Source organism: Notechis scutatus, chromosome 3, assembly GCF_049901735.1.
Source record: "Notechis scutatus isolate UNSWTSFEM ecotype Mainland chromosome 3, rNotScu1.2, whole genome shotgun sequence".
In the NCBI taxonomy this organism is placed as follows: Eukaryota; Metazoa; Chordata; class Lepidosauria; order Squamata; family Elapidae; genus Notechis; species Notechis scutatus.
The window spans coordinates 104,754,875-104,775,169 of NC_142011.1; the positions used below are offsets into that span (position 1 = coordinate 104,754,875).

The 20,295-nt window shown below is 40.9% G+C and overlaps 1 protein-coding gene across 2 annotated transcripts; it reads right to left on the reverse strand.

Annotated features, from left to right (window-relative positions):
* Nucleotides 1-13,368: 13,368 nt before the first annotated feature.
* On the reverse strand, nt 13,369-19,660 carry LOC148131314 (uncharacterized). 2 transcript variants are annotated; one of them, XM_087960874.1, is made up of 9 exons: nt 19,531-19,660; nt 17,955-18,031; nt 17,194-17,253; nt 16,276-16,347; nt 16,036-16,100; nt 15,109-15,246; nt 14,838-14,978; nt 14,463-14,600; nt 13,369-14,163 (listed from the first exon to the last, which is right to left on the reverse strand). In XM_087960874.1, the coding sequence occupies exons 1-9, from the start codon at nt 19,532-19,534 to the stop codon at nt 13,653-13,655; spliced, it is 1,206 nt and encodes a 401-aa protein (XP_087817000.1). In that variant the 5' UTR covers nt 19,535-19,660; the 3' UTR covers nt 13,369-13,652. The 2 variants fall into 2 exon arrangements, with proteins under 2 accessions (XP_087817000.1, XP_087816999.1); XM_087960873.1 differs by having other exon boundaries at nt 17,194-17,271.
* Between the last annotated feature and the right edge of the window lie 635 nt (nt 19,661-20,295).

Sequence of the window (20,295 nt, forward strand, 5' to 3'; positions counted from 1 at the left end):
CTGATACTTACAGTAAAAGATAGTAATTTTATTTAAATACAGAATATTAGGAACTACACATACAGCAACCTATCCAATTATATAAGATTCTATTTAGACTATATAGCCAGAGGACATTGCAGAAGGATAAAACACCAATATGGGGCTTTCTTAGTTAGTCTTATTACTGTGCTCATACTGTACAGTTAGTGGCTTTTATCTGATGCCCAAATAGTACAGTATATCATGGAGTAATTTTTGGTTGAAAAAAAAAATCTTTTGTTTCATTTGTTACTAATATGGCATCAAACTATTACCAAAGAAGTAATTTTAGTACTTTTGCAGTCAAGTATAAATTAGCTCTTACAAGTTATAAGGATAAGATTTTAACTTACACTATTTCTACCAAAAAACAACAGCAAACTTCTTAACAACAACAACAACAACAGCAACAACAACAACAAACAATATTGCTAGTTTGGTAAGGAATAAGGAAAAAAATAAAGGATGATGTACTGAACTTTCCAGACACATTTCTTAAAATACCTGAAAAATCTAGCTACTCTTAAATTCAAGATTTTTCTTAATAGTCAATAAAATGAAGGAATTTCCAATACAGATGATTGCTTCCCTGTGTTCAATATAGTATAATATACTAACAGTGAATAGATTTATACAGACTTCGAATGAACTAGTACTAAGCGCTCCTTTCATTACATGCTCCAATTCCCTCCATTTTTCACTGAGCAAGCAATAACCAAAATTCATTCATCATCTTCCCAGATCAAAGCTATTAACAAATTATAATTTTTGCAAATCAGTAAGGCCAGGAGGGAAACTGAGTGCATGAAACCCAAGATTCTTTAACAATAATTAAAATTTGGTTTGCTCACAACATTCTGCATATCCTGTTAAACCTAACTTAACTGTAGTTCATTGACCAAATCACAATCAGCTGGACTCACAAATCACACTAATTACAAATGGTTAGTTTCATGTCATACACTAAACCAAAGCTGACAAAATAAATCATGTTTTTGCACTATTTGGCAGAACGTTGTCACTCACAGTTAACTAATAGCAATATAATCATAGAGTTATATTTTTAAATTTCCACAGGACCCAGAAACATCTTATTCTGTATAAATTTGCTCTGCCACAAAATACACATTGGATTTTAATAAAATTACAGCAAAATTATCTTTATTAAAAAAGTGGTACTCTACACAAAAGTCATATGCATATATACCACTACTGAAAGCATATACGCTCTAGATTCCAACTTACTGTTTTTTAGTTTAAAGCAGATTAGGAAAATAGCATTTACATTATTAAATACTCCATGTCCAGCTATAATTTGTATTCCTGGTTTTTAACATCTTCACTAGAAGCAGTTTTAAATTTAATTCAACAACATACCTAAAATCACCATAATTTTTCTCCAATTTCCCTCTTAGAAGCTTCTTCATGAGGTAGCCATAGAACTTCTTTCATTAATACTTTAGATTTTTTAAAATTATAGCATGAAAATGACGCATTAAGAACAAAAGATCATGGAATACATAGCAAGAAAAAAACAAAGCAATTTCTTTTCACAAACATATTTTTAAAATATAAACAATAAAATACTGTAGTAAAACACATTAAAGCTTTTTACCTGCTGGAAACAAACTGAGATGGTAAGGAAGAGAACCAAATGACCTCTCATTTTAAATCTGTTTTAATGAACTGTTACAGGCTTACATAGAAGTGACTCACAGCCAGGAAAACTGAAATACATGTACAAGAGGGTACTAATAGTATGTGAGAGAAGGGTAATACGTAAAGAAACATGCTATCATTTTACAGCAGTCAGATTTATTACAAGTTAGAGAGGGACGGTGGAAAATTTTCCACTCCATAGTATTCTTGCACACTTCTCCTAAAAATAGACAAGGCAGATGGTACTATAGCTGAAACCAAAGAAGATACAAGAGCAGCATAAAAGGAAGTCTAATGGTATTTTGGGAAAGCATGCCTCCACCTGTTGAGGCCAAGCTAAGGATCATCCACAAATACATAGAGCCACAGATCCGCCTAGTGTTATGATTTGAAATTGGATACAACTAATGGAAATTGCAAAAGGAAACATGGTCTGAAATGTAAAATCAAAATTCCTACAGCTATACATATTCTTTATTCAGTATAATACTTGTTCAAGAATTAGCAAATTGGTTTGCAATCAATGGCAATTTTGAGATCATTTTCACAAAATATTATCATCCTCTATCCTTTTCCCCCTGCATCTTATTTTCCCTCTTCTAAGTGAATAACTTTGTACTTGTTTATCTGTAAATTCTATACTGGTTTTTTTCAGCCTATTTTGGTAAATCATTAAGATGTGTTTAAAGTTTATATCTAGGTCTAAATTATACACTAAGAAATAATATAAGAAAAAACACAAATGGAATCTTAATGAAAGTTCTATCTACACTGTACCTGCCTTCCATTTTTTGTTATAAAAGCTGCCATAGTTTGTTATGTCCTAGTTGCTTAAAATTGCATATTTTTCTACCCCATTTTACTTATGCACCTCTATTAGGAAATAATATTGTTATGAAATCTGGTTATTTTTAAAATGACATCAAAATAGCTTTGTCGAAGAGTTGGTATAAATGTTGCATCACAAAATCATATTTTATCAATTATTGAATTAGGTTAATTGTTAGGAAGTACTTTGTTAATACTTTGCTGAAATCAAGTTATACCACCAGCCTTCCCACAATCTAGTAAGGAAGTGTAGTGATATGTGCAAATATGGTGTGGCACCATGCTGGAAAGCAGGAGATTGTGAGTCCTGCCTTAGCAATCAAATCCATCTGAGTAACTTTGGGCCAATCACTCTGTCCTCGCCCAATCCACCTCATAGGGTTGTTGTGGAGAAAATAGGAGGAAGTGTATTGGGTATCTTCCCTTCCTTGAGTTATTTGTAAAAATAATAAAGGTGGGATACAAATAAATAATAAATGACCTTGGGGGACAGGGGAGGAGATGCTCCCTAAGGCAGTGATGGTTAACCTTTTCCACATTGTGTGCCAAAAGTGTGTGCGTGCACATGTGTGCCTGCGCCCATGATGCAATGCGCGTGCAACTGCCCCGCCCCCTGCACAAGCACCTCCTGCGCGTGCACGCCTCTGCACATGCATGTGCGATCCCCCCACACCGCATGCATCTGCACATGCGCTCACGTCTCCCACGCGTGCGTCTCCCCCTGTGCATATGCAGCAGATACCCAACAATCAGCTGGCTGGTGAGGGCACATGTGCATGCACAGTGGGGCTCTTCCAGGCAACCTCTCACATGCCTGCAGAAGTGGTTCTGCGTGTCACTTCCAGCAGGCGTGCCATAGGTTCGCCATCACGGCCCTAGGGAATCAACATATAAGGTGGGGGAGCCCACAACTGCATAATTGCAAGAGAAAAGTTCTTCCATGACTTATCAGGCATTGTAGAGTTTGTGAGAGATTTGGACTTTTGGACTTGTAAGAGTCTCTTGATACATTTTTCCAATAAAGTAGTTAGCTCATATGGTAACTATCTTGTTTCCTATCTTGTGTACCTTGGAGATTAGTCTGGCAACTGCTTTCTTGACAAATTCATGCTTTCTGATAATCACTCTGTTTTTTCTAAGGAGTTCATACATAATCTCTTTGTTTCTCTGTTCAATTTATTTGTAATCTGTTCTAAAACTCTGTAAGGAACCTGCACCTGCAGGAATAATGCTAGGAAGATGATGATGGTGATGATTGTATTAATATTAATGCCTCCATTCTTCATATATCCATGATTTTTAAGGACGATAAATTAGTCATGCTAAATTTTATAATAAAATTTATTCTAAAATGTTCATTACATTTTTATTCTATTATGTTTATTAAATTACTATAAACTGTGATGAAGAAAGAAACCTCTGAGCAGTAGGATCTCCAAACATTTCTTTTGGACTACATAAAACATTCCAAAGTCCTCTCCTTTGAAGTGGTCCAAAATAATCTTGCAGTTACTATAACAAGGAAAAAATTCCATACAAATTAGGACTGTTAGCTTTAAAGGAGAGCTTCTTTGTTTATTTGTATATTTTTTTCTTCAAGTCATATGGATGCCATATTGGTGAAAAGAGACTAAAATTGACTGCTTAGTTTCTAGAAAAAGAGTGAAATGAAATGGAAGTGATGTCATAAGAATGTGTCCCTCAAACAAGAATCTTTTTGTTGCAGTTGATGGGATATAATAGTGAATTCTGTGTCAGAAATTGATATTTTGCAACAAGCTTGTTTTTCAAGATAGGCCAATCTTGTGTTCCTGCTCACAAAATGTGGTTACACTAGAATAGCCTTTGCATAGCCCAGGGACCTGTGGCCTGCCCTCCTTAAGGTCAGAGAGCTTCCAAAGGTAAGCGTGGGGTGTAATGAGCATGTAAAGATAATCATAAAATATGTTAATAATAACAATCATTCCTAATGTTTTTTTAAAAAGGATTTTTGAAAGCCATTTAAAAAAAATGTGTGGACATCTGTAAATAAAAGCAGTCCTCGGCTTATGGAGCACAACTGAGCCCAAAACTTCTGTTGCCAAGTGAAACATTTCTTAAGTGAGCTTTCTTGCCACAGTTGTTAAGTGAATCACTGGAGTTGTGAAGTTAATAACAGAGTTATTAAGTGAATCTGGCTTCCTCACTGATTTTGCTTGTCAGAAGGTTGCAAAGGGTGATCATGTGACCGTGAGACACTGCAACCACCATAAATATGAGACGGTTGTCAAGCATCCTAATGTATCACCTGACTATGGTAATGCTGCAACGGTCATAAGCGTGGAAAATGGTCATAAGTCACTTTTTCCCGTGCTGTTGTGATTTTGAATGGGGTCACTAAACAAACTGTTATAAGCTGAGGACTACCTGTAATAACTTTCACCTTCTTCCCACTGGGGTACTGTCTAGGAACAGAAACTAAGGGCTCCTGCAGATGTGGAAGAGGGACATCACTAGGCACCCCAGCTAATTTGTTAGTTGTTAAAATGCTACTGTACAATTTGTGGTGTGTGTGTATGGGTGGGGGGAGGGAACATTGGAGTTACCTTAGAGTTCCAACCTCCAACAGATATATTGGACCAGGAGTCTCCAACCTTGGCAGCTTTTAAGACTTGTGGACTTCACTTCCCATAATTCCTCCTCCAGTCATGTTAGCTCAGGAATTCTGGGAGTTGAAGTCCACAAGTCTTTACGTTGCCAAGGTTGGAGACTTCTGTACTGGGCTACAGAATCCAGAAATCCCTAATAATAACACAAATCCCTCATGGACCAGTCTACCAGCTGTGCCAAGCATGGGAAAAATCCACTGCTCCTTTCCCAAGGGGAGGGGCACCTTTTCGCACCTCGGTGGGGACTTGCGCACCAAGAGACTCTCCTCTCCCACCCCCGCATTGCCAAAGAGGAAACCCAGGAAGACCCTTCGATTGCGGCCCCGCCTCAGCCTCCAGGACCGGCCGGAAGTCACGGCAGCGCGCCAAGTCCAGGCGGCGCTCCACACGTCCGAGGAGTTCAAAGCAGGGAAAGGAATGGGTCAACTTCTCCTGCCACACTTCCCTTCAGGGATTGAGGGCCGGGCCAATTTGCATCGCACAACCCCCACGCACAGAGCCGCCCCGCCCCAGCCAAGGGGAAGCCTCCATGTATCGCACGTAGAACGCCCAGCCCCTGGAGAAGCCGACCAGCTCGGCAGCTTCAGAGGTCCCACAGAGCATGCGCAACAGAATTCCTGGGAAGCGGAAGCGGCAAAGCTTTCCGCATCTTTCCTCCGGCTTGCAGGATAGGCTGCCGTGGCAGGCAGGGACCACCAGGGGCTCCCTCTGCGGAATCCCGGCAGCCTTCGAGTTTCAGAAGGGAACTGAGCATGCGCCCCTGTTTTTTTTTTTTTGTTTGTTTTTTTTGCCCGCCACCGCTTTTCTAGCTCTAATTTCTAGCCTAATGAAAGGGCACGGGTTGGGGTGGAAGGCTTCCAGTCTTTGGTCTCCCTTGCCCTTTTCTCCCCCCCAAATGCTCTTCACCTCCAGCACTAAGAGGCCGCAGGAAATCCTGCAAGGAAGGGAAGGGCTGGGAGGAACAACGGCTTCCCTGAAAAGCCGGATGAGCCGCTATGCAGCATTCAGAGGAAGGGGATTCGAGTGGGGATCTTTGCATGGAGGCGGCACTCCAGACGGGGTTTTCTGATGACCCCCTCCCCTCCCCTTCATCCCCTCCCCAACGCAGGAATTTCCTCCTTTGAGGCTTCTTTTCCACTTGATCCTGTGATGCTGGTGTAGGAAGTTAACACCCACCCCTCTTCTAGAAAATTAAAATATCCTAGGAAATATTAAAGAGGCAGAATATTTCCCCTAAAAAGAGTAGAAACACCTCAGAAGCAGAAGCTTCCCCCCCTCCGCCTTTGTTAATGGGTGGGCCATTAAGGCCTGGGCCAGAATACTTTACATAACAAAGATCTCCAGGTAAAGGTATAGTAATTGCCCAAGAGCTCTTTCAGTGCATCATCATCCAGCAAGGCTCAACCAAGCCTGGAACTCAGGAAAGCCTACAAAGTTAGCTAAGACTCCCGCCCCTGGGAGTCTGACAGCCAATGGGAAACATTTCTTGCACAGGGACAGGAAACACTAAGGTAGGGCCCAACAGAGGGTAGATAAGAGTCTCTCAGCATCTTGGCTGGCCCTTCTTTCTCTTTTCCTTCACCTTGGAGCATGTGCTCATCCTTTGGAGCTTCAAGCCATGTCGTCCTGTCCACCATTAAAACCATCTTTCCAAATACCCTCCATGTTTCCAGTGTCTTTTTCCCCACTTGGAACTGAACCCAGAAGGATAATACTTCCAACACTGGGAAAGATGGGGTGTTCCTCATGAGCCCCAGGAAGGAATCCTGTCTTTAGGATGTCTTCCCAGCATGCCAAGCAAAGGTGGGAGTGCCACGATTCTCCCTTATGGACAATCAGTGGCCAGGATGATTTCTCTGCAGGAAAGAAGCTGCTGGCCAGGAGCTTCCTGGTGGAAGCCAGGAGTGACAGTGAGAGTGAGTGAGATTCAAAAATGGCCCCATCAAGTGTGTGTTTGGGTCTGTCTGGACACCTGATGGCCTATCAGCTGGAAGGTAAGGTGGCTGAATCAGTCCAATCAAAGGCACACCCTGGATGGATCATTTTGCACTCAGTAGTTTGAAGACCGATTCTAACCGAAAGTCCCCCAAAAGGTCCATTTTTACCTGGTTCCAAGGAAGGAAGCATTGGGCAGATTCTCTCCACCCCCTGAACCAAAACAGGATCCATCCCCTTGGGGACCCCAATTGAGACTACCAAGAGGGACATTTTGCTTGGTCCTAAAGAGCCAGCCAGATGGGACCAGATCTCAGGCAGTTGGGAGTCGGGATACCCCTTGTCAACCAGAGAACCTGCAAGAAAAGCTAGTGTTACCACAAAACAATGGTGATTAATCCTGTGCACAGAGCAGACGTGCGGGGGTCCAAGAATGCGGATGATTATGCTGGGTATTTTCAGATCAGGATAAATCTGGAAAATTCACCTTTTTTTCCAAAGGAAAATTAAATTACTTTCAGTATAGCAAGTAATATGTTTGGCAGGATGCCAGTTACCTTAATGTAGGAAGAGGGGCAGCTGCATCCAATCTGATTCCACTGCTCAAAACATTTATTCTGGAGGGTTTTTCTAAAAAGATCCAAGATAAGTAGGATTCATTTAAGCACTAAAAGGATTTCATTCCACAACTGAAATTTCTATCTGCCTGCATGAAGATAGGAGCTTAAACAGGTCAAGGGAATTCCTGATCATAAGAAAGAATTTCCCTCTTTCCAGATCCAAAGAGATGTCTTGGGGCAGCCTTTCAGCATCATGAAGAAGTGGATCTGCAGTACATCAGAGGTGGAAAAGAAAACCCAATCATTCTGGTTGGACCTTGTGGGAAATTCTAGATAAGCATGAAGACCAACAGCCTGGGGAAAAGGAACCACAAGTTTTGGTCTAAAACATTACCACTTCAGAGAGTTATGCTAGCAGAAGGAGCCCTGGGAACATAGCAGCCACCTCTACCACATTGACATCAGTGGCTGAACCCAGAAAAAAAATCCAGAAACTCAGATGCTGGAGTTGACAGTCCTGTAGCAGTTACTGACCACCCTATCCCTAGAGGTGCAACGGTGAATTCGAGAATGTGGAGTGGAGATCTGTTTCCAGAGGGTGTCTCTAGCAGAACACTTCTTCATGAGCCAGGAAGCTGTTTTAATAATATCAATTATTATCAATAGTATCAATTGTTTTTTAAAATGCCTCCATACTAGTCTTTTCTAAGAATACAACAAAAAGGTGTCTCCCTCTAGGTAATCATTCCTTTGCTTTGCCCTGATAATTTCAGTTCTTCCAGTTTGTTCATAGCTGGCAAAATGGCAGCAGAAAGTGAGAATTCTGCCCTTATTATGTACTATCTTCTAGCTCCCTTTTTCTTTGCTTCCAGGTGAAGAGCCTGCAATAAAGGTGATACTGTTGTTGCTCTCTAGCCCCACCTAGTGGCCAGAGGAACAAATATGCCCCAACTATATTATTTGAAGCTGACCCCACCCATTTACCCATCAGCCAGCACTCTCAAACCAAGTGCGCACTGGGAAGCCAGACTCCACAAAGCAGCAGCCATCTTCATCTGTGGCATATGGTCATCCAAGGACAAACCCACATCCCACACACAAGGCATCACTGGTCAGATTTAAATTGCTTGTATTAATTGTTATGTTCAGCAGTAACTTAATACTGTCTATCTTGTATTAGATTCTCATTGTATGTATCCGTATTTTCCCCATTTCACCATATCCTGTTCTTCAAACAAAGCATTCAGATCTATAGTCTGTTTTGTTGGCTTTAGGTGGCTTTAGCTGCATGTCCAGCTGCACACAGACTAATGTGTAAAACAGAACAGAACAGGAAATCTGCATAGTCCCTCCTGACAGCCACACACATCACAGGTAAGGAAGGCCCGCCTGAATTCAGCGAGGTCCCAGGAGGTCCCAACTGCAATAAATCCCTCATTTATTGGGATCAGTTTGATTTTGTTGTTGGACAGATGATCACACAGTAGTGACTCCTTTTTATTTAAGAGACTGATGTGGATACCCATTTTATGTGCAACATCCCTGGGCGGGTCAGTGCATATCAATAAAATATAAAAACCAACAAAATGCTAGTAACCACAGACTGTACCTAGTATGGTACTAGCAAAACCATTCTCCCTCCACACCTTCTGAACTCTACGTTGTCTCAAACTATCCCATGCCATGGAGGAAGAACCGGATGTTTGCAAGCTCCTTATCGCCCAACAATGGGATGGAGGGAGGATGCTGAACACCACAGAAAATCCTCTTATCACTTGGCAGGGGCAGCTATGGGAAAGGTGCGCTAACTAGGTCTCACTGGGTGACAGCATCTAAGTGAGGGGGCCTGGAGGCACTCTCTATCTGGCTCAGTCATATGGGCATGTACCTTTTTAGAGAGAAGCCTTCTTGCAAATATCCTGGCTCTGTGCTATTTGTGGCTTGAAAAGTGATAACCAGCACTTTGTATTAAACTTGAGAAAAAAACTGAAAGTCCATGCAGCGTGATAGCCAAAAGAAGATTAGCTGGACGGCCCGTTACACAAGTCCAGGTATGAAGGGACCAAATTGTGAATAACTGGGCAAACCCTCTCAATCTAGGAAGGGGTAAATTTGATGCAGGAGATGGCTCTTTGCAAAGCCAGCTAGCCATAGCTCCAGTTACTCCTCGAGCAACAATTGTGAATCCAGAGGAAACCCCAATTGCCCACCAGCTGTCTCTTGGGGAGCACTTACCCCATTGAGAATCAGGTTTGAGGTAGACCACATGCCTCCCTACCCCGAAATTCACAGCCTCCAAGCACTGTGTAAGCACATGAATAGCATGGTCTGAGTGATCAGAGTTTGTGGCTGCTCCTTTTTAACACCAGCAGTAGATGAAACCATTAGGTGAGGTCATTTGGCAAGAAATGGCGAGTACAATATTATGTGGCTCTTTGCACGCTACTTTCTTTCAGCTTAACCTAGAATGGAAAGAACAGAAGGCTTTCTTTGCGGGTGCCCGAATACTAGCTGTCTTTGCTGCAGAATCAGTGAGCCTGCCCAGAACTCCGGTTTCTAGAAAAATGTCTTGGGAGGAAGGCTGCTCCTGGCATGGAGATTATGTGCTCCATTTCACGTGAGGGAGCAGAGCCTGGCTTCTTCCCTTACAGAGAAAGTGGCAAGGGGATCGGGCTGGGGAAATCCCTGGGTAGAAAAGCAAGCAAAGCTTTCTATGCTGGGCATGTGCTGCAATGTGGCTTGAAGGCTCTGTAGTGCTGCAGCCTGCTTTGGGCTTCCTATGCAAGGCCAAGCCCATTCTGGGGGTCCAGATATCTGATGGATACAGTTGATTTCTAGTGAGAGCCGGGTTCGTTAGTGATCTGGTCTCTTTGCACAATTGCTTCTGAATAGTAAATTTCTTTGAGTGCCTCCTTTGTTTGATTGTAAATTGACTTTGTTATTGAAAGTAAATCAGTCTGATGGGATAAATCTGATATGTCTTTGTGTGTATGTGTATGTGTTTTTGGCCTAGTGTCAGGCAACAACCAGGTGCAAGATAAGTGGCTTTTTGAGAATCCAAAGACAATGAACATACCAGTTAATAAGGAGATTTCAGGCTTTATTAAGAACATGTAGCAGGCAAATTAAATACAATAAAGCATCAAGTCCAATGTCCAAAGACACTTTTTCAAGAGGTAACTGGACTTTCTTGCTTTTTCTTTGAAGACATTTCGATTCTTATCCAAGAAGCTTCCCCAGCTCTTGACTGGATGGTAGGGAATGGAAGGATTGATATTCCTTACAGACAGCTGGTCATTTGTATTCTTTTAGGGAGTATTTGAGCCCCCTTGGAGGTTCTCCTATGTCCTCAGGGTCACCTGGTAGTGCAAATGGGCGTGGAGCCTTTTTGGAATTGCTGAAAGGGGCAGTCTGCATTTTTTCTGGAAATCCGCTCATCCTCCATCACACCATCAAGGCCAATGATCTCTCTTCGGTTGCTGGGAACCCCATTTCAGGCCACGGAGATACTCTGAGGCCCAGACCGTGGACCATATCTGTCAGATGGGCCTAGAAGTCTTGAGAGGTGTTTCCTGAGAAGGCACCCCTTCCCTTTCACCCAGGCTGCACTGTTATGTTAGCAATGCTGCAGTCAGGGCAGCACTCCTGATTTTGGTTGATTCTTTTTCACTTTCAAAGCTTCCAGCTTTCACTTCTGGCTTTTCCATGAGAGCTGCATGTGGGGCCCTAAATCATTTTATACAGGCAGGTCAGTTGATTCCAAACAAAGAAAATGATCAACAGTGAAGATCCATTTGAAATAGTCCATAAGAGGGCAGCACATGCCGAAACTGAGCTGACAACTTCTCCTGTAAGAATCAGATGAAAACACAGGATTTCTCTGAAGAGCGGTGCTGCACATCTTCCTGGACTGCAGCCCCCAAGGGAAGAAGGCCCATGAGTTGGGAATTTCTACCCCCAAAATACGGGAGGCCCACAGATTCTCCAGCAGAGAAGGTGCAGTATTCAGAGTGCTCCTCCTCATCAAGATGCTTCGGAAATTCTTACCACAGCCGTGACAAATAAACCTCCCTTGTTCCTTTCCTAAATGTGCTAAGTGATCAGGGCTTGTTTAAGACAGCCCTTGAGTTCATGGGGAAGCTATTTCCAGACCTTCTGATCCGTAAACTAACCGCTTAGTTACAGAATCATCTCTCATTTTGTTTACATCTATGTAGGGTAAATTCACATGAGACTGTGTAACACTAATATGTATTGTTTAGGAAAAATGCTTCCTCTTCATAACACATAGAAACAGGTGTGCATCTAAACTTATTGTCACTGCTGACCGATCTAATTTCTAAACTATTGCTTAAATGCATTTCTTCAACTAGATCCTTGGTGACAGCTTTTGTGACATCTTACTTGGCTTGAGGTTTCTTGATAGGCTATCATTGAGAATTATTTAACTTTGATGGTTATCTTCGGGCATCATCCAGCTCTCACTGGCATAATTCCTAATTCCCAAGGATCTCTTTGTTTTTGTGAGCTGTGCTCTGTAGTTAGTGTGACAGCCTGTATGTCATATGCAATCTTGGTTTATCCTTTGTCTGTACTCTACCGTTGTCTATCCATTCTTGGCATTTTGGCATAAATCATGCTGTTGTTTGGCTCTGCTTCTTTCCTTTTCTTCCTCCATATCAATCTCCTTTCCTTTTTTCTTCCACTCTTTCTTTTCTCCTCCCACCCAACTTAAGGCAGCATCTAGATAATCACCATGGTTGATGACAAGCATTCACTGGGAATGAAGCTCATGCTGTAATACCATAGTCCATAGTTAGGAAAACGGCATGCCACTCACTTTAAAAAAAGCCCAAGCAGTTTTAAAAAAGCATAACAATACATATTTGCCGATAGGTTTCCATTGTGTTCATTTGGTCATCTTGATCCCAGTCACACTAGAAGCAGCAGAAATGAGAGACAAGTCTATACCAAAATGGGATGGGATGGGAGGTTTCAGGCCCTTCCTCATGGAGGTGATTGAAGACTATCTCAAGCTACTCATTCACATATTGCTCAATTTCTTCAGGACATTTTCTGTGGATTCCTAGAGCCATTCTTCTGGGTTGTTTCTGGCTTCTTCCGGGGATTCTCATCTGAGTTTTTTTCAGAGATGTTTGTAGCCATGCTTGCATATCTGTTTTGGATGGGATAGAACCATGCTTTCTGGAACTTGCTCAAGATGTTTGAAACCATCCATCCATCCATCTTTTAGTTTCTTTCAGAGCAAACAGGTTCTACACAAATCACTCTCTCCTTCCTCTTTACCATGTTTGATTTTGATTCCTTAAGAGTATTTGAGATCCTGGATGCCCCTAATAGATGCTTCAAGTCATTCCTGAGTACCTAGACGGGATGCTTCAGGTCCTTCCTCTCTGAAACTATTTACAGATATTTCAAGCCATTTTTGGCATCTTGTTTGTATGTTTCAGGACCTTTTCCAAGTTTTCAGGGATTGTTGAAGCCATTTTTCAAGAAGTGGTGGTACAGGTTCTTCAGAAAATGAAAAGCTTTCTAAGGATCCTTGAAGCCATGGTAATATATTTTCCATGGGTCCTTCAGAACCTTTCGTCTTGAGGTTCTCTATTGATTCCCTACTGACAAACCATCTCTTCCTTAGAGTTCCTGTAATCTCTATCGGGGACTTCTGTAGATCCCGAATGCCTTAAATAGAGGCTTCAAGCCATTCCTGAGTATCCAGGTTTGGTGTTTTAGGTCTTTCCTTCTCAAGATTCTTTACAGATATTATGAGCCATTTTGGGCATCTTCTTTAGATACTTCAGAACCTTTTTCTTGCAGGTTTTCCACGGATTGTCAAAGCCGCTTTTCAAGAACTGGTCTAGGTTCTCCAGAATCCTTGAAACCATTCAAATATATTCACCACAGATCCTTCAGGACGTTACTTCTTGAGGTTCTCTATTGATTTTTCAAACCATCCCTTCCTTAGGCTTCCTCAAGACTTTTACTTGGACTTTTGTCGATGTTGAATGCCTATAATAGATGCTTCAAGCCATTCCTGCACATCCAAATCACACGTTTCTGGCCCTTCTTCTTGGAGATGACTTAGCGATACATGCAGCCAACCATTCACATCCTCCCTGGATGCCTCATCGCATTCCTTTGGGAGGTTGGTTGTGGATGCTTTAAGCCATTCTGGCAGGGTGTATCTTGACAGTTTAGAGTAATCCTTTTTCAGGATTTTCAGAGATTGCTGAAGCCATCTCAGTACATTTGCCCTGGGTTCCTTAGATTTTTTGATTTTGAGGCTGTCTACCGAAGCTTTAAGCCACTTCTTATTTAATTGATGGTCCACCATTTTTTCATGAGCTTCTTCTGTCTTGTCCTCTGTAATGTCTGCCCTTGTTTGGCAAACACTCTCAGAGCCGCTTTTGCACTCCCAACTACTAAGTCTTTGGTCCATCTGGTCTCTCTCCATCAAGAATGCACGGCAGCCCTTCCTCAGTTGTTTCTCTCTAGAAAAAAAATCAGACGGTTAGAAGTGTATAAATATTGTTGTCCAGTGGGGATTGGAGGTATAGGGGATCTCCTATACATATACATATCTCCTATACATATCTTCCCATTCACTTCCATGGGATTAACTCCTAGATTTGTATTTGTAAAAGTATAATGAGCCATAATTCATTAATTTCTTGGTAAAGTAAGGAGATTGTCAAATTTTTCCAAGCTTTCTTAGATAAGGAGAAATTAATATAAAAATTCTGGAGCAGAACACCATGAAGTTCATGGTGGCTATCTAAAAATTTCTCACCTCCACAGTCTTTCTTCGTAGTCTCTGCAGAGCGCCTCTTTCTCGTCACTTAATTGAATATTTTTGAACGCCAGCATCTCGGTCTGGATTAGAAGCTCTTCTTTCTCTGATATCAGTCTTGACATCACTGCTGTCTTTCTGTAAATATTGAGGACCAGAGAGATATTAGCCCTCTTAATTTTTTACTTGAATTGCTAAGCATACCTACACTCCTAATTATTTTTGTATTTCATTATACCTATTGCTCTTATTCACTTATACATACTTATGAAAGAATGGAATTTTTCTTTTATCCAGTGTATCTGGCCTAAGGGCTCTAATAAGTAAATTTATCTTTGAAAAAAAAAGTTAAGGTTGCATCTAAATATTTCTCACCTATAAAGTTCTTCTTTAATATGATTATTTTCTCGCAGGAGCTCTGCTTTTTCTCCAGCAAATCTTTGAACCTGGCACCTGAGACTCTGATTCTCCCGTCTGAGTTTGTCCAGCTGCCCAGACTCATCGGAGCTACTTTTCCTGTAAAATAGTGAAATTAGCCCCCTTAGATTTTTTTTATTGGAATCATAAAACTTGTTCAAAATTAAAACTAATTGAAATAACTGAGAAAGGAAGAGAAAGTCAGGGTTGCCATCTAAAATTTTCTCACCTGCTCAGCTTTTCTTCATATTCTTCACAGAGTTCCTCTTTTTCTTTGGCCAGTTGAAGATTTTTATTCCTAAGCTCCTGAATTTTTAATTCCAGCTCCTCTTTTTCTGTCAGCAGTTTTGACATTTCCATTGTCTTTCTGCAAATTACGAATACCGGAGAGAAATTAGCTCCCTTAATTTGTTTTTTTACTTGAATTATCAATCTTTTTCTTCAATTAAAACACATCAAAATACCTTCATATGTGTGCGTGTGTGTGTGTTTGTGTGTGTTTATATAAACACACAGGAAATAACACTTTAACCATTTATTTTTCTTTTTTTTTATACATTCCACGAAAGGCTCAAACAAATTCAAAATTCAAAATGATTTTCAGAAGCAAAGTAAAGCTATGGATGTAGGATATGGGGAAAGTTCTCACTTCTCACAAACGGCTAACTGTCATCCTATCCCAACAAGTTGCTTCCTCAGTGATTAAGGCAGTACCTTGTTTATGAGGGAGCATGAAATAACAAGGGTATTAATACGATTGTCAGTCATTATGAGAGGTTTTGTTTAAAAAACAAATTCAAGGGTTGCTATTCCCACCTTATTTTCCAAGCTTTAGTAGAACATAATTTTCATCACTTGTTTGATAAAATGGCCAGTCCCGTTGCCAATGTAGAAAAGAGAAATGTTGTGTTCAATGTGTGAACTTAATAGAATCATGCAAAGATTTGAAGGAGTGTTTCTCTGTTATGAATGTATGATTATCTCATGATATGTAATCACTAAATAAACTAGGTGAGTATTAAATGACTTGAGGGCAGATAATCCATCAAGGTAATAAACAGCAAATTGTTACTAAACACTTTTCAGAAGTCATTCTAGAGAGGATATCTAAAACATTTGTGCACCACATAAAGGCATGATTTATGCCATGACTTACGTATAACTCTGCTCCCTTGCTCTCTTTAGATCTACTTCCAGTCGTTCGGTTTTTGTGTGAACAATCTAGAGAAACCAAAATACATCACAAGTCAGGAATATATTTCCATATCAGTCCACTCATTACTCCCACCCCCATTACCCCATAACTTGCCATTGGGCTTCTTCACCTCTTATTATGACGTGAACTATTCCTCGGTCAGGCACACTCAAAAGGTTCCTCATATGCTAGATTGCTTACCTGATGGGAACACATCTTTAAACTTAAATCTTGGCCCAGGTGCATCCTAATACTTTCTCGGCTCCTGGAAACCTGGCAGTTCCGTGAAGAATGAAAAACATAAAATGAATTTTAGAGGTTTGCTTGTTACTTTTCTTCCTTAAGAAAAGTTTTTCTGGGAGGTACATTTCATGATCATGAGAAGAATTACATTACTTTGTTTTCCATAAATTCTCTGATGTCAGTGTAAAGAGGATATTAGTTTAAACTTCCTCCTTAGGAAAAGAGTCTGGGGTGTAGACAAGCATATTTGTGCATATTAAAATCATGCATGTCAAGATGAGCACAAACATGTGCAACTCCCAATTTATTGCTGTAGATGAAGGGTCTTCAAACTTGGCAAGTTTAAGACTTGTAGACTTCAACTCCAAGAATTCCTGAGCTAACATGACTAGAGGAGGAATTCTGGGAGTTGAAGTCTACAAGTCTTAAAGGTATCAAGTTTGAAGACCCCTGCTGTAGATGTTCAATGCAGGCAATAAATATTCACGCTGGGATAGAAAAAGAATGATCTAATTTTAGTTAATCTGTTTAGGAAATGCAAAACACAGTGGTTCAAACAAAATATGAGTCATCTAAATTTTATTTCACTATTGTCTGTGGCCAAAGCAAGTAGTTAATGTAGCAAGGAAGGAACGAACCAAGAATGAGCATGAACTCTGATAAGTGCCATTTTTTAATATTATTTTGCATTGAATAGATGTGTGTGTGGATCTCATATATGTAACAGAAATATAAAACAAGCATATACACTATATAAAATATGTTGCACATGCATTATTAACAATTATCAATTGTGAAAAAAATATTTATTTACAGTTTCTCTACATTTTTTTCGTAAACATATCCTAAGGTGACCTATAAGTATACATTATATACCTCAGTGCGTCTCCTTTCTTCTGTGGTAGATGACAGAAGGGGAAGTCTGGATCTTTCTTCCTGCAATGACAAAATACCCTATTTTTTTAAAAAAAACAAATTGACAGTAATTAAAGACACTAATTTTTCTAAGAACAGCTCTATGTGACTTGGGTTGATGTTAAACATAGTTTCATCTTCAAATCTGATGTGCCAACTGTATCTTCTAGCATCTACTTTGCACCGTTCCCTGGAAATTCGCACTAGTGAACAAAATAAGATTTTGATATTCATCCAGAACTGAAGGAGCTTCTTGGATGAGTATCTATACATCTTCAAGGAAAACAAAAAAAGAAAGTCCAGTTGCCTCTTGAAAAAGCATCTTGGGGGTAGGAATGGGACAAATAGGGAGTTCTTCTACTATATCCCCAAATAGCCCTTTCATTTTAAGTGCAGAGAAAACGAAAAGCACTCCTGCTAAAGTCAGGTAAAATCTCCATTGGGAACTTGACCTATTAAATATGTTAAATGAATATTTACAATGACCTAAACTAGGTCTGCAAGTTCATTGATTCATCATCCAACTTACATGGCTGCCCAAGATGCAATAGAGACTACAGGTCTCTCTCGTTGCTTTCCTTCCATTTATTTGTGTTTTATTCTCAGACAATGGCTGGACTGACCTACCTACGGTACCTACCTACCTACCTTTCTATACATTTCTATACATTCCATAACACTGGGCAATAGCATTTAGCCTATGAAAAAATGTTTTCTCTTACCTCTTTTTGGAGACGTTTCATGTTTTCTCTTAATTTTCTCAACAAATCGTTTTCCATCGCAAAATCAGTGATGGAAACTAGAAGATAAGGTAATAGGTGAGAATGCAGAATAGCTCTAACATTTTTATTTCAAAAATTGGAATGTAGATCTTGAGAGACAATGTCTAGAATAGCACATCATTTGCCCTCCAGTTCTTCTGATTTGATCCTTTAGGACAAGTGTTGAACACAAGTAACATAAAAAAGATAAGCAAATAAATAATGTTTCTGTCCTAAAGAATCTAGAGGAATAGTCACAGTAATGAAAAATGTGATTGGTAAATTAAAACCCAAACCATAAAAACATTGGCCCTTAAAGACTATACTAAAAATAAGTGTTTTATGTATTTTATAAAGACAGAGTTGTAGCCAAATGCAGCTGCCACAAGAGTGCAGCTCCCAATGGTGTGGAAGAAGACATTCTGACCAATAAGGATGGACTTGGATCTCTTATATTGTTAAACTTAATTTGAAATATCTGGTCATCCTTCCAGAGATGTTTCCTTACCAGGATCCTCAGTCCCTCTGCACTTGAGCTCCTCCGCACCTAACTCCTCAACAACTCCGCAATTCAACCCCTCAGCACTTCAGCTCCTCAGCACTTCAGCCCCTCCGCACTTCAGCTCCTCAGCACTTCAGCACCTCCGCACCTCAGCTCCTCAGCACTTCAGCACCTTAGTACTTCAGTACCTCAGAACCTCAGCACTTCAGCACCTCCGCACTTCAGAACCTCCGCACTTCGGAACCTCTGCACTTCAGAACCTCCGCACTTCAGAACCTCTGCACTTCAGAACCTTAGCTCCTCAACACCTCGCACTTCAGCACCTCAGCTCCTCTGCAATTCAGCACCTCAACTCCACAACACCACAGCACAAGGATTGGGATCCTGGATATATATATGTGTGGCAGTCAAAGTCATCACAATCAGTGTTTCATGACATGGTCTATTATGTCTTAATCTTTTATCTGGCTGTAGATAGATGCTAGGGGTGCACCTTGCAGGCACCACAGTGTCATGGCAGATACCAGATACCCCCGCCTGTGCCACCTAGTGCTCAAATTGACCTATGGCTGTCCACTATCATGTGGTATTGGAGCTTGGGCTACAACACCATTGAAACATTCTTTCCTTTTCACTAATTTCAGAACAACTAGAACACCTCAAAAATTCTTGGCTGTTCATCAGGCTGGACTTTACGGGTGCTTCTACTGTGTCCATTATACCAAATGTCCTTTACCTCTGGAGTGCAATGGAGTAGAACTATTACAGGGCAGGAGACCATCTTAGTAGGTGGGGTCCTTTCTGTAACAATGACTATCTTGAGGTCACACCATTTCAACAAGTGTCCATCTACTAAATGACCACTCACAAATGATTCCAAAAACTCTGACATTCTCAATTTCTAGCATGTCTGCTTGTTTCCCTCTGGTGAATTACCATCCAACTTTACCATCCTATTTTGCCTGTGGAAAAATTATTGGGACACATCTGTGCCAAGAACATAACACGGCTTAATGTTCTCAAGTGGCAACTGACCCATGTCAAGGATGGAACAGATCTATGTGACTCTCTTGATTATTGGAGCAGTTCAGCTATGAACAAGGTGGCTGAGGGAGGGTCGTCCTATCTTCCTCTCATCTCTGTGGGGAGGCCTTTTAAATATTTCATGCGGTTTCGGTATAATTAAAGAATAGATATTGCCCTTCTTCATTGTCATCAGTCACATTGTCCAATTAGATGTTCTGGCATCTCTTTGGCAACCCCGTCAGTCTCTGGCCAACACCTGTTGAGATGACCTTGGTTCATGTTGTTGTCTGGTCTGACATTGCAGACCTCCTCCCTCCCACACTGTGTGACAAGCTGGGAAACAGAAAGATAGCTGTGGCAGGCCTGATCCATTTCAAAGTTGACAGTTGGATCCCACTAGAAAGTGAGAAGGACCTGGAAAACATCAAATACACACATACACAAGCACACATATTAATGAAAGCCAGGGTTCTCTCTATGCCAAGGAAGGTCCTTTGTCTTTCTCACAAAACTTACTGATCAATCGGTCTGACTTCATATTCTGCAGATTCACCCATCTAGCATCTGACATTGGGTATCCCTTCCATTGGACTAGTTATTGAAGTTGCCTTTGTGTAACCTGGCATCCAGGATCATTTTAACCTCGTAATGTGTCTCCTCTTCCACTATGATCAGACCTGGAGCTATCCTGGCAACTGGTCCAGTTCTGACCCCACCAGCAGCTTAAGCAAACTGCAGTGGAACCCTGGGTGCACTTTTTCCAGTAGGCGTGGC

Bases quoted from the DNA above. Each gene is read 5' to 3' on its own strand.
- LOC148131314 (XM_087960873.1), bottom strand. The intron at 14,979-15,108 runs GTGAGAAAATTT...ACTATTTTACAG, and splicing joins TATGAAGAAAAGCTGAGCAG to GAAAAGTAGCTCCGATGAGT. The intron at 14,164-14,462 runs GTGAGAAATTTT...TTTTTTTTCTAG, and splicing joins TACGAAGAAAGACTGTGGAG to AGAGAAACAACTGAGGAAGG.